This window comes from Lynx canadensis, chromosome D3 (genome assembly GCF_007474595.2).
Source record: "Lynx canadensis isolate LIC74 chromosome D3, mLynCan4.pri.v2, whole genome shotgun sequence".
In the NCBI taxonomy this organism is placed as follows: domain Eukaryota; kingdom Metazoa; phylum Chordata; class Mammalia; order Carnivora; family Felidae; genus Lynx; species Lynx canadensis.
Window position 1 is genome coordinate 80,159,258 of NC_044314.2, and position 14,288 is coordinate 80,173,545.

General features: G+C 54.4%; 1 protein-coding gene across 1 annotated transcript in view; it reads left to right on the top strand.

Annotated features, from left to right (window-relative positions):
- The first annotated feature begins 2,836 nt into the window (after nucleotides 1-2,836).
- The window catches only part of TESC (tescalcin), a 51,862-nt gene continuing 40,410 nt past the window's right edge, over nucleotides 2,837-14,288 (top strand). The window contains exon 1 of the mRNA XM_030292471.1: nucleotides 2,837-3,035. Coding sequence (XP_030148331.1) covers nucleotides 2,978-3,035 — 58 coding nt within the window. The 5' untranslated portion in view covers nucleotides 2,837-2,977. The remainder of the gene's footprint in view (nucleotides 3,036-14,288) is intronic.

The window sequence follows — 14,288 nt, forward strand, 5'->3', positions numbered from 1 at the left end:
TCCGGATCTTTCCTGGCCTAAGTCAGCCCGTGCTTGACCCCTCTGCCTTGTCACCTCCTGTGTGTCTGTCTGCCCATTCCTCCAGGAGTTCCTTAGGAGCCAAAGGGTGGCTCCTGACTGTTCCTGGTTTGTGGCCCCAGGACCCAGCCAGGGGTTGCAACACGTCAGGGTTTCAATAAATGTGAAATGGATGAATGAACGAACACTTGGCCTTGGCCTCTCCACCTTCCTGCTGCCACAAGGAACTCCTGAGTATCTCCCCAAGGCTTGCAGTCAGGAATAAATACCCCCCCTGGTCATCACGTCCCAGGCCCCCCCTCCTCCAGCTCCCTGCTGGCTCCTGAAGGTGGCTTGTTGGCAACAGACCCAGGAGGGCGGAGGGAGGCCTTGAGGAGGCCTCTCGGAGGAGGTGATGTTTACACTGAGATCTCAAGAGGAAGCCCCAGCTGTAGGAAGAGGGAGGGGAAGGGACAAGTGCCAGGACTCATCTAGGAGCTGACAGGAGCCAGTGGGGCTTGAGGTGACCGTGTAGACAGGCCATAGAGTGAAGACAGACATCCCACACGCTGGGGCCTCTTGGTATCACTGAGGGGCAGAGCAGAGCCATGCCCCGCCCCCCGACTGCCCCAGAGCTTTCTTCCCCACCCACCTGCACTGTCTCTAGCTCTGGGAGCAGCTACGCCGAGGGGGCGGAGGTGCGGTCCTGAAAATGCTATTTTCTGTGCCTTCAGCAGAAAGCCCCATCATTTAACCCTTGGATAATTTAATATAATAAAACTCCAGGAACTGGCATTTTATTTTATTCCAAACTTTGTTTACTTATTTTAAAAAATTTTAATGTTTATTTTTGAGAGAGAGACAGAGCGTGAGTGGGGGAGGGACAGAGAGAGAGAGGGAGACACAGAATCCGAAGCAGGCTCCAGGCTCTGAGCTGTCAGCACAGAGCCCAACGCAGGGCTCCAGGGCTCGAACGTACAAATCATAAGATCATGACCTGAGCCGAAGTAGGACGCTTCGCTGCTTAACCAACTGAACCACCAGGCGCCCCTAAAGTTTATTTATTTATGTTGAGAGAGAGAGAAAGAGGGAGAGCAGGGGAGGGGCAGAGAGAGAAGGAGACACAAAATCCCAAGCAGGCTCTGTGCTACCAGCACAGAGCCTGAGGATGTGAGGCTCAGACTCACGAACCATGAGATCATGACCTGAGCCGGAATCAGGAGTCCAGTGCTCAATCGACTGAGCCACCCAGGCGCCCCAGGAACAGGTACTTTTTTTTTTTTTTTTTTTTAGGAACTGGTATTTTAAATGAGAATAAAATTGTGTCCAGCAATTGTGGGTAATTCCGAAAGGGCCCTAGAACCCCTTTCCTGGTCCTGAGGCCAGTCTGGATTTCTAGATTCCTTCTTGCCTTGAAATGCAAACTCTGGGTCCAGTTAACTCAGACCAGCTGATGCCCCACAGCCAACACTCCCCCAGCTTGGCTATCTCTGCACTGCCCAAGAGTGCTTTGGAAACGCAGATTCCGGGTACTGCTCCAGAGTGCCAACAGAGTGTAACGGGCATCTGGATCTTCACCTAGGTGGGGGGTCCCTTTCCTTCTTTCCGCAGCTCTGGCTGGTTGCAGGACACCGCCCCCTCCCCCCACCCCAGGGCTGTGACTCTCACTTTGGACCTGGGATCGGGAGGAATGGGCAGTGCCCTCCCCAGTGCCCTGTGAAGCTGCTGTAGGTGGGCCCATCTAGGTCTTTGTGAGCACCTACACTGTCACAGAGCCTGGCATCCGGGACATACACCAAGTACGTGCTGAACATTGACGGCCACATCACCAAGCACTGTGGAGCGCAATGGCCTGGCCTTGAGACCTAGAAGATGTTGACTTTGAATTTCCGCCCTGGCTGTGTGACCTTTCTGAGAATCGGTTCCTCCCTTGTAAAATGGACGTGATTCCACAGCAACTGCCTTGTGCTTCGTCCCATGCCAGGCCCTTCTGATAGACCTGTCATTGACTGTCATCGTCCCCATTTTAACTAGAAAGAATCAGGGTCAAACAGGTGGCAGGACTGGCCCAGGTCATCCAGGCTGGCCACAACATCCCATTCCTTAAACCAATTTAAGGCAAAACTTCTCCCAGGAGGCTCAGGGACCACCCTCATTACATTCTCTCTGGCATTTTGGAAATGCAGCCTCCCGGGCCCTGCCTCAGTCGGAATGGTGGGGGAAGGGGGAGTCCCCTGCCCCTCAAGTTTGAGAACCCCACCCCCCACCCCGGGCTCCTGGGCTGTGTTACTAGGATGGGCCGCTCTGGCCTGGGGTTTGTCCGCTTCATCAAGGTGCTGGGGAGGGGGCCAAGGACTTTTCCTGGAACAAAGCCAAGCCAAGCACCCGGTGCGCATTTAAGTGGGATTACTATTATTATGTTACCTTCACTGCTGTTCGCCATCGAGCTAGTTAACCCTGGCTGTGTTTCTTCACTGTCCCAGGTGAGTTTCCCTCCTGAGATCTGGGAGGGTGTGGTGGAGGCGGGGTGGGGGGGGTGAACACGGAACCTCCCAGGGGGCTGCTCCCGCCCACCTACACCCCAACTCTGTTCACACCTGCCTCTTTCCAAAGCCGGCGGCGCTGCGGAGGTGGTGCCGAGCCGCGAGGAGCCCGGCCGCTGCGTGGGGGACGGGGGAACTTTAACGGGGGGCTCCTAGGCCCTGCACCCCCTTCCACCCCTCCCCACCGTTTCTTGCCGGGGGCAGGGCGCTCGCCCTCCTCCCCGCGGTGCTCGAAGCCGGCGCGCGCTAGGACCGCGGCGCGCCGCCCTCCGCCGCTATAAGAGGCCGCGCTCGCGCCCCACGCGGAACCCGCGGCTCAGACCCGTCCCCGGCGTCCCGACCCGCGCTGGACCCGAGGCCGGACCCGCCGCGGCGCAGCCGACGCCAGCCCGGGGCCTGCGAGGGACGCGCGCCCCGGGGTCCCCGCCGCGGGCACCATGGGCGCTGCCCACTCCGCGTCCGAGGAGGTGCGGGAGCTCGTGGGCAAGACCGGCTGTGAGTATCCGCGGGGACGCGGGCGGGGACCGGCGGCCGGCCGGCCGGCCGGCTGGCGCGGGGCTCCCAGCCCACTGCCGCCCGGCCGGCTCCGCGCCGCCGCGCTGTGTGACCTTGGGCCGGCAGCTGGCCCTCTCTGCGCCTCAGTCTCCCCCTCCTGCAAATGGGTCCCCGCCGGCCACTTTGCAGGCTGCGGCGAGGAGCTCCGCGGCGATGCTGAGTAAGTGCCGCGGCCGCTCAGCCTCGGCGCCCTCGGGGTTGGCAGGGAGCCCCCGGGCCTGGGGACTGCGGACCCGGGAGGGAGCAGGGCTGGGCAGGCGTCCCGGCCGGGAGGGTGAGCGCCCGGGCCGCCCAGCCGGTGTGCGCGCTCCGCACCTGAAAGTCGTTCGGGTTCGCGAGGCGCAGGGGCCGGAAAGTTTTGAAGTCGACGGGACCTGGGTGGCAGCCGGGCGTTCTCCGGCCGTGTGACCTCGGGTGGGTGAGCGCCTCCCCCTGCGCCTTTGTCCTCCCGTCTGTAAAGTGGGTTCAGGCGGGCCCACCTCCCCGCGTAGCTGGCAGAGCCCGGGGAGCACTGGGCTGGAGCCCGGCGACCTTCCTCAAGCTCGCCCGGGCTCCTGGGACCCGCAGAGGCTGCGCGCCCCGCATCCGGCCCGAGGCTGGGCGCACGGAGCGGTCTGGCCGCGGGGGCCCCCCGAGCTGACCGCAGGGAAGTGACGGCGGAAGCGTCTGTCCGCCCCAGTCCAGCCCAGCTGGGAACTTGACCCTGGGCTCTGACCTCGGGGTGCCGGGTTCTGCCACCCGCCGTGAAGGGGAGCGTGGACTGAAGACCGAGGGAGGCCGGGTCCCCAGTGCGAGGGGCGCACTAGACAGGGCGATGTGAATCCTGCCGACACCGCTTTCTGGCTGTGTGACCTTGGGCTAGTCACTTCCTCTGTTTCCTTCTCTCTAGAAGGAGAGTTCTGCTAGTACCTGCTAGATGCCCAAGATATGGGAGCTGCAGTGTTATTTCAAGGGAAGAGCTGGCACCTGCTTTGAATTTTGTGCAGCCGGGTCCATAATTGGTCACCTGGGTGGGGGTGGAGGTGACCCAGCCACTTGTGCCCAGGCTGAAGGGCGACCCCTGCTGATCCTAATCTGAACAGCTCTTTCCAGAAGAATTGGGTGAAAATTACAGAAAACACCTTAATAACTGGCCTGGGGAGGGTGTGTGTGGGGGTGTGTGTGTGTGTGTACACGCATGCGTGCATACACACATTCACACACCACGTACATACATGTGTGTATCTTCCCGTGGACAAATACAAAAGTATTTGCGACTGGAGGGGGGAAAAGTGTGTACTATACATAATATGGAACACTTTTTGGTTTAAAAATAATAATAACAGGGGTGCCTGGGTGGCTCAGTTGGTTGAGCGTCCGACTTCGGCTCAGGTCATGATCTCACGGTCTGTGAGTTCGAGCCCTGCGTCAGGCTCTGTGCTGACAGCTCGAGCCTGGAGCCTGCTTCCGATTCTGTGTCTCCCTGTCTCTCTGACCCTCCCCCGTTCATGCTCTGTCTCTCTCTGTCTCAAAAATAAAATAAACATTAAAAAAAATAAGAACCTATGTTTATAATCGCTTTGTTTACATCAAGGACTCTGGAAGGATCCACAAGGAAGAATAATGAATACTTGGAGGTTTGGTGGGAGGGATGAAGGGAGAGGGAGCTTTTCATTATAGTTTTTAAAAATATTTTCATTTTTGAACAACGTATGAATGTTTTACTTCAAAAAGTTTTAAGTCCAGTTCAACCCGAAGGCTAACATGAGAGAGGAGGTAGGATTCCCCTCTTTGTTGGGTTTCCCCGGCTAGCTGCACACTCTCTTGCTGCCTTGTGTCTGGACTGGTTGAAATCAGGGTTCCCTGGAGCTGGGATTTCTGCCAGAAGGGTGGGCTGGCCACCAGCCTCCATCACTCAGGCAGCCCCCGCACAGGCGGTTGCGGGGGATTCCATCTGTTTGTGAGTTTGACAGGTGATGGGACTGCAGAGCATGATGGGAATCTTGTCAGTTTCCTGGGTCCGTCAGGTCTGGGGTAGGGGGTGGGGGGAGAAGACTGATGCTGAGTGTTCCCCCTGTAGCTTTCCTACAGATGGCTGATGTGGCTTCCCTTCTTGTTGCCCCAGGATTCTAGTTTTGTACCCCAAAGGGAGAAGGGAGATGGGGGGGGAGGGTCAGGAAAGGGGTTCTGAAGTCAGAAAGGAGAATGAATGCCTTCAGTTCTCTGAACTTTCAGCAGGTGGAAAGTTCCACCTAGTTCTCTGATAGGGGCTGGTACAGTCTGGCGCTTTTACCCGTTCAGTGAGTATTTGTTGACCAGGGACTTGGAGATTTAGAGGCTGACGTCCCTGAGGGGAGTTACACAGTGGCACGAGAGTCCGAGGAAGGGCAAGGGAACAGTTCTTTAGAGAGGATCAGGAGGGCTTCTCTGCAGAGGCAAAAATGGAACAGAAACCTAAATAGGAAGGAACCAGCTACGTGCAGGTCAGCAAAAAGTACATTTTGGGCAGAGGGAACAGTCAGTGCAAGGGCCCTGTGGCGGGAAGACGTTGAGGACAATAAATGAGAATTGTGTGAGAGGAGGGTGCAGCCATAGTGAGGGCTCAGTTTGTGGGAGGAGCCTGATTTAAAGGGGTCTTGCTAGGTGTGTGGCTTTGGGCGAGCGTTTGGTACTGTTGGCCGTGTTTTAGACCCATTTGTCCCCATCACTCTGAGCCACGGCTAAGAGTGAAAGCTTGGTCCTACTTCTTCCCAGCTGCGTGACCTTAAACAAGTCCTTGTACCTCTGAGCGTCAGTGTCCCCATCTGGATTCTGGGGCGGTTACATGGATTCAGTGACATGATGTATATATGTATGTCAAGGGCTTGGCTTGGCATGGGAAGGTCAGCTCCCAGGATCCTGCTGCCACAAGAATCCGCGGGAAGCATTCAGCCTAAAGGCCCAGTCAGCCAAGGAACGGGCTGTGCCCACAACGTTGCTGGGCTCCCCGGCCTCTTTGAGGACCAAGACGGTCCCTAATTTGAAGGGTCAGCCTGGCCCCTCTCTGAGGACTCCATCTGGAACTGATGAGCACGAGATGGTGACAGTGGGCATGATTCCTTGAGCACCGGGCTCTGTGCTGAACCCTCTGCGCGCATTCTGGTGGAATCTTCATAATAACCCTCCATGGAAGATGGCCATGTGGCCATTTTACGGATAAGGAAACTGAGGCTTGGAGGGGTGAAGCCTCCAAGGTGGCAGTCCCAGGGGTCATAAGTGGAGGAGCAGGGGCTCAGAGGATCCCTAAGTCCATTTCCTCCGACACTGTGCTTTCACTGTGTTGAGTTGCCTCTCTGATGTCTAGGAACGCAGAAGGGGTAGGAACAGGTTGCTCGTCTCTTTTTCTCACCTCCGGGCCGTGGTGCAAGCCATTCCCTCTGCCTGGAGCACTCTTCCCTCGACTGTGCATAATTTGGCGTTTATGTAAGGAGATGCTTCTGTAACCAGCAGCCAGGTTAAGATGGCAAACACTTCCCCTCAGGCCTGTCTTTTTGCAAACCCCTTCGTCGTGGTTCAGGGCTCCGTAGCGCCCTTCCGGAAGCCGCCCTGGTTACTCTCCATCCAGCCTTTGAGGGTTAATGTGCATCCTCGAGATGGCCACGCCCCCTGCGTCCCCTCCCGTTATAGCACACATCACACCCCGGTGGAACTGTCAGCTCTGTCACCAGCCACCCCCTCGAAGCTTGGCTCTTCTCGACCGCAGGAGACGTGGTGTCTTTCTCATTCACCTTTGTATGTGTGCGTGGTCCTCGGGCCGCAAGCCGCTCGTGTTGGAGGGGCGGAGACCCCGGGGACTTTATAACCCAAGGGGTGTTGCCCGGGAGCGACCCCCCGGTGCCACCCCACCGGCCGGCCTCGGCCACGCCCACGCCCGCCCGGCACCGTGAGATCCAGTCCGTGGGCTTCAGCGCTGAGCCAGCCCCGCCAAAAATAGGCCTGAGCGCAAGTTCGCCCACACAGGGCATCTCTGGGTTCCACGCCCACCTCCCCTTGCCTGCGAGAGTCTCCTTGATTGATTTAGAACCTAAAAAAAGTCATCCAAACATCTCTTCTGAGCCGAGAAGCCCGACTACCTAGATTGTTAAAATTCACATTAAACCCTGAGCTGGCCTTTCTCCTTCCACAGCGGGATCAGTCCCGAGGTGTGACGGGGGGGCCCCCTGACGGGAAGAGAGGCCCCTTGGGAATCACTCACCAAAGGTGTCCGTCCGCTCCCCTTCCCCACCTTGAGCAGGCGTGGCCCCTTCCTGCCACCCGCCTCCCCCCCTCCCGCCCCCCCAATCTGGTCTGCTCCTGAGGCTGCAAAGGAAATAATAAATGAAGAATTCTGGGAAAGGTGGAGGGTCTATTTTTTCCTTCAGGCTTCCAAACAGCTCCACAGGCCTATCTATGTACATGCCAAGAAGCTGCCAGAAGGACGAAGGAAAAACAACGTCCCAGATCTAGAGTTAGACCTCGTCATGGTGACAGTGAGTGTGCACCAGGCGCCCGTCATCTGCCGAACTCGGAGCCGAGCCGTGCGGTTTACGTGCACAGCTGCTCTCGGGCCCCCCACTCCGCCCCCCCCCTCCCCCCAGGTACACCGTAGATTCCCGTTTCTCAGATGAGGCCCTGGAAGCTTCGGGGAGCGGGCCCCTTGCCCGAGGCCACAGGCTACTGAGAAGTAGAGCCGGGGTTCGGTTTCTGGTCTGCTCCCCAGACCTCTTCACCAGGGACGGAGGCTTGTGTGGGCCACACGGGCGAGTGTGGGTGGCACTGCGTTTTCCACTGGCCTCTGGCCGCCGGGCACTACTCTGAGGTCGTAAAGGCCTCGGCCTATTTGCCGTGCGTTATGTTCCCTCTGGATAGCCAGGTGGACCGGACCCCTTCCCAGCCCTCCAGGAGCTCAGGGCCTTTGAGGGGTGCAGGCGCCCTGGCCGGTACCACTGAGTTCCTCCTGTCATCCGCCGAGGCCTGTGAAGTCAAATGACCGATAGCACCTACCCAGCCCCCTTTCTGTTTCCTGCGGGTGGATTATGGCTTTTGCCCTGGGCTCCGGGGTCACTCTGTAAGCCCCACGAAATAGGGTGCACTGCTGTGTCTGTGGGGCTCTGGCGGGGTGGGGTTGGGACCAGACCCCCAGCGCTCATCAGACTCATGTAAATCCTAAATCCTCCCGTAATAAGAAAATAATTAAAAACATTTTTTAGGACAAGGCGAAAAGTGGCCTCTGGGCGAGGAGGAATAAGCACGTCTGTGGGGCCTGGGGAGGAACCGTCACCACAGGCTGAGCTCTCGGGGTGGGCTGGGGCCCGTGGTCTGGTGGTGATGTGGGCACAGTGGTCCCGGCCCTCGGGAACCCTCCAGAGCTTGGTAAGGTGGGCAGTATCCAGATTCTTCCACCCCTGCTCATCCGGGGTGCTTGCGGTGCGGAAATGTGCAGGCTGCTTCTGGAAGCCTTTAAAAGGGCCGGGTGGGAAATGCACTTAATTCATAAGCACCAGAAGCACCTCTGCCCTCTGGCCCAGCACTGCTAATACTTTGTACTCCGGCTGGGCCGGATCCTCTCCACTTTCACGGTAGCATATGTTGCCAATTTACAGATGAGGAAACGGAGGCTCAGACACCCGAAGGGACGGCTCAAGGTCACTTAAATGCTGAGTGGGGAACCCAAATTCAAAGCTGACTCTCCCACGTGACCTAAGCCCCACACAAGCTGGACAGAGACCAAGGATCTTGTATGTCTGGGAGAGGCAACGCCATTACACCGTGACCTCGTAGACAGAGTCCCACATGCTCGTTTACTAAGTTGGCAGGGGGAGAATTGGACCTTGAGGCAGACAGGCTTGGTCTTGGGCTGTCCCCAGGGAGGACAAGCTCGGTGGGAGGCATCACGAGGGGGAACTGGGGGCTCTGAGAGCGAGAGCTGGAATGTGCTGCCCCCTCCGCTCCGTGGGGTCTTACTGGGTGGCTCACGTCTGTTTCAGAGGAAGAATCTGTATTTTCCCTGCAGGAAAGTAATTGGCAGGCCGCTCAAGACTTCTTATAGCTCCGCGAATTAGGAGTAACCAGATCCCTTATGCGTCTTTCTTTCTCACCCCACCCCCAGCCCCAGCCCCACTCTGGCAGGATCTCTTTTTGTGAGTCAATGGCCCCCGGAATGCAGCACGGACTGTCACCAGTGCCCAGACATGCCGCAGGACCCAATCATCCAGACGGAATACCTCGAGTGTCGTGTCGATAAGGTGCTTTTTACTCTCGCAGAGCCCTCCAGTATCTGCTATCTCAAGTCGCGGGAACATGGTGTTTTTGGCTCAGAGGTGCCCACTGCTTTGGGGAGATAGGGCGAGGGGCCCTCTCGTACCCACGTTGGTGGGACCAGGCGAGGGGATGGGGAGGAGGCGGCGTCTGGGCCCGTGAGCCTCCCTGCCGCCCGTGCCAACTTTATTATCAATTCATAAAGCCAGAAGGTCGAGTGGGTGATTTGCGCCGGTGGTGGCAGCCACCTTAAGCGCGAGGACAAAAAGGCCCTTTGTTGTTCCAGCAGTGTGACCTTTGCGGATGGGCAAGCTGTCAGAAGTGGGTCTTGGGCTCTTGGCACGGCTCCCTAGGAGGCGAGAAGGCACATTCGGGTCTCGGGGATCAGGTGCCTCTGGGAGGGCGGGCAGGCGGCCAGCAGGAGACCTCACTACTGGCGTGGCTGAGTCCTAGACCGTGATGGAGGGAGAAGGTGGCCACGGTCAAGGACTTTGTCTGTGGGCTGAGGTTAGAAGGGGTGGGGGTTCCCTTCCTTCCTCCTGAGCGTTCATGCTGGGGTCCCAGTGGTCAAAGAGCCCTCAAGTGAGCACTTAGCAGTTAGGCCCAGCACACCTGATGTTCCCGGGGGTTCTCTTGTCTTGTCCTCACCTGCATCCCCCAAGACTGCAGCCGGGGTCCCACACAGGCACATGCTGGCCTCCCCCGACCTTGGCCCATAGCAGCAGATAGATGCGGCTTTGAACTGTGGCACCGTCTTTCCCTGTCTGGGCGAGTAACTTTGCTTCCGCGTCTTGGTTTTCTCATCTGTCAGATGGGCACGTGTTGCAGGGCTATTGGGAGGATTAAATGAGAATTTTATCAAAGCCCTTGACACATTGTAAGTGTTCAGTAGCTGTTGGCAAGTACTAATTCCATTAGAAACCACTCGGAGGCAGGGGTGCCTGGGTGGCTCAGTCAGTTGAGCGTCCGACTTCGGCTCAGGTCGTGATCTCGCGGTCTGTGGGTTCGAGCCCCGTGTCGGGCTCTGTGCCGACAGCTCGGAGCCTAGAGCCTGTTTCAGATTCTGTGTCTCCCTGTCTCTCTTTTTCTCCCCCACTCACACTCTGTCTCTCTCTCAAAAATAAACAAACATTAAGGGGCGCCTGGGTGGCTCAGTCGGTTAAGCGGCCGACTTCGGCTCAGGTCATGATCTCGCGGTCTGTGAGTTCGAGCCCCGCGTCGGACTCTGGGCTGACAGCTCAGAGCCGGGAGCCTGTTTCAGATTCTATGTCTCCCTCTCTCTCTGACCCTCCCCTGTTCATGCTCTGTCTCTCTCTGTCTCAAAAATAAATAAATGTTAAAAAAATTAAAAATAATTAAAAATAAATAAACATTAAAAAAGGAACCATTCAGGGGCTGGCTGTGTTCCTCCCTTTTTAAAATTTCATTTCATTTTTCATTTTGTGGAGAGTGGGGGAGCGGGGCAGAGGCAGAGGAGAGAATCTTCAGCAGGCTACATGCTCAGTGTGGAGCCCGATACGGGGCTTCATCCCACGACCCTGGGATGGTGACCTGAGCCCAGATCGAGAGTTGGATGCTTAACCAACGGAACCACCCAGGCGCCCCATACAATTTTTCCCTTTTAGGGCATTCTGTAACTTCGCTAATTCATTTCATTTTTTGACATGGCCGCCATTTGACACAAGTGACATTAGTCTTTGTCTTTCCCTGTACTGATGATCAGGGACCTTAACACGCCTTAATTTGTGTCACTCTGGGGTGCTTTTTCTGTTTTTGAAAGCCACTCATTGGTTTGATTATTCCTATATGCAGACCCTATTAATTCTTGGAACAGTTTTCCCCCACAGATCTCATTTTCTTATGTGCTCCACCTTTCCATAGGTTTTCCAGTGACTCTCTGAGTCAGCAGCTGTCTGGAAGTGACTAGATTTTGCCAGGATCCTCCTGGGATCACTGGCTGGCTATATCTTCTCTCAGCACTTTGATTTTGGTCCCTTGTTGCTGTTGAGAAGTCAGCTCTTTGGTCTGATTCTTTTGTGTGAAATCTGCTTTTGTACCTCTGAGATTTTGGGGGTTTTGTTTTTGTTTTTAACCGCACTTTGTCTAGGTGGATTTGTTTTATTTGTCCTGCTTGAGAATGGTTTATGCTCTTTTATTCTGAAGAAGGCTTACGTCTTACAGTATGAAAAATGTTCTCTCCCCGACCCTTCTCTTTATTTTCTCCTTCAGTAATTCCTATTAGAAATACATTGGACCGGGGTGCCTGGGTGGCTCGGTCGGTTAAGCGTCTCGCTTTGGCTCAGGTCATGATCTCACCGTCTGTGAGTTCGAGCCCCGCGTCGGGCTCTGTGCTGACAGCTTGGAGCCTGCTTCAGATTCTGTGTCTCCTCCTCTCTCTGACTCTCCCCTGCTCATGCTCTGTCTCTCTCTGTCTCAAAAATAAATAAACATTAAAAAAAAATTTAAAAAACAGAAATATGTTGGACCATGTCATTCTGTCTTGAATGCCTCTTTACTCCTCTCTGATATTTTCTATCGTTTTACTGCTTTTTGCTGTATTTGGAGTCTTTTTCTTAGGTCTCTCTTCCACTTCACTAATTCTCTCTTTAGCTATTAAAATCTTACTGCCCCAGGGTGCCTGGGTGGCTCAGTCCGTTGGGCATCCAACTTCGGCTCAGGTCATGATCTTACCATCAGTGAGTTCGAGCCCCACATCGGGCTCTGTGCTGACAGCTCGGAGCCTGGAGCCTGCTTCGGATTCTGTGGCTCCCTCTCTCTCTGCCCCTCCCCGGCTTGTGCTCTGTCTCTCTCAAAAATAAAATAAACATTAAAAAATTTTAAATCTTGCTGCCCCTTAAGTTTTTAAATTCCAATGACTTTTAAAAAAAACCACGGGGCACCTGGGTGGCCCAGTCAGTTAAACGACTGACTCTTGATTTCAGCTCAGGTCCTGATCTCATGGTTGTGAGATCAGGCCCACATTGGGCTCTGCACTGACGGTGTGGAGCCTGCTTGGGATTTTCTCTCTTCCTCTCTCTCTCTCTGCCCTTCCCCTGCTCCTGTGTGTGCATGCTATTTCTCAACAAAACTTAAAACATTTTTTTTATGAGTTCTATATGGTTTTCAAACTCACTGCTTTTGTCATAGTGCTCTTTCATTATTTGTAAAAATTTAACGCTTACTACATGGTTTCTTCTGTTTCACCCTCTTGTGGTGCCATTCCTTGTTAAAATTAAAGAAAAAATTTAAACTCTACCCCCAACATAGGGCTCAAACTTACAACCCCAAGATCAAGAGTTAGGTGCTCTACCGACTGAGCCAGCCAGGCATGCCCCCTCCCCCGATTTAAAAAAAAATTTTTTTTAATGTTTATTTATGTTTGAAAGACAGAGACAGAGTGTGAGCAGGTGAGGGGCAGAGAGAGGGAGACACAGAATCGGAAGCTCCAAGGCTCCAGGCTCCAAGCTGTCAGCACAGAGCCCGACGTGGGGCTTGAACTCACGAACTGTGAGATCACGCCCCGCGCGAAGTCGGATGTTTAACCAATTGAGCCACCCAGGCGCCCCCCGATTTTTTTATTGAAAAAAATTTCTTGGAGTATAATTGACATACAATGTTAGTAAGTGACCTAGTGATTTGCCAATTCTGGACATTACTCCGTGCTCAGCACAGTAAGTGTGGTCGCCGTTTATCACCATACGGTGTCATGACGATAGTATTGTCTCTATTCCGCACGCCTACCTTTCATCTCTGTGACCGAAAGTTTGTGACCCTTAATCCCTTTCACCCATTCCTCCTCCCACACCTCCTCTCTGGCAACTACCAGCTCCTTGTATTCAAGAGCCTGTTTTGTTTTCTAGATCCTACATAGCAGTGGAATCCTATGGTATTTGTCTTTCTCCGACTTATTTCACTTTGCATAATTCCCTCTAGGTCCATCCTAGATATTGTATTGTCGGATCTTGTCGTCGGGGACACTTGGGTGCTTCCGTATTTTGGCTATTGTAAATAGTGCTGCAAGAAACATAGGGGTGCGTGTGTTTTCAAATTCGAGTTTCCATTTTCTTTGGGTAAAATACCCAGGGGTGGAATTACTGGCTCGTGTGATTTTTTTTTTTTTTTTTTTTTTTTTTTTTTTTTTTTTTTTTTTTTTTTTGAGGAAACTTCATGCTGTTATCCACGGCTGTTAGGCCAATTTACATTCTAACCGGCAGTGCTCGAGAGTCCCTTTTCTCCACGCCCTCACCACCACTCATTTGTCTTTTTGATATTAACCATTCTCACTGGTGTGAGGTGATCTCTCATTGTGGTTTAAATTTGCATTTCCCTGAGGAATGATATTAAACATCTTTTCACGTCTGATGGCCGTCACTTTTCTTATATATCTTCTTTTTTTTTTTTTTTTTTTTTTTTTATTTAAAAATTTTTTTTTTCAACGTTTATTTATTTTTGGGACAGAGAGAGACAGAGCATGAACGGGGGAGGGGCAAAGAGAGAGGGAGACACAGAATCGGAAGCAGGCTCCAGGCTCTGGGCCATCATCAGCCCAGAGCCCGACGCGGGGCTCGAACTCACGGACCGCGAGATCGTGACCTGGCTGAAGTCGGACGCTTAACCGACTGCGCCACCCAGGCGCCCCTCTTATATATCTTCTTAATGTTTATTTTGGAGATAGGGAGAGTACGAGTGGGGAAGGGGCAGAGAGAGGAGGGGTTAGAAGATCTTAGATGGGCTCCACGCTGAGAGCTGAGTCCGACACGGGGCTCAAACTCATGAACCTTGAGACCATGACCTGAGCCGAAGTCAGACACTGAACTGACGGAACCACCCAGGCTCCCCTGGCCATCTTTTCTCTTTGAGAAAAAAATGTCTATTCAGGTCCTCTGCTTGTTTTTTAAATAGAATTGTTCGGCGTGTGGGGGGAGGGGGTTGGTGTTA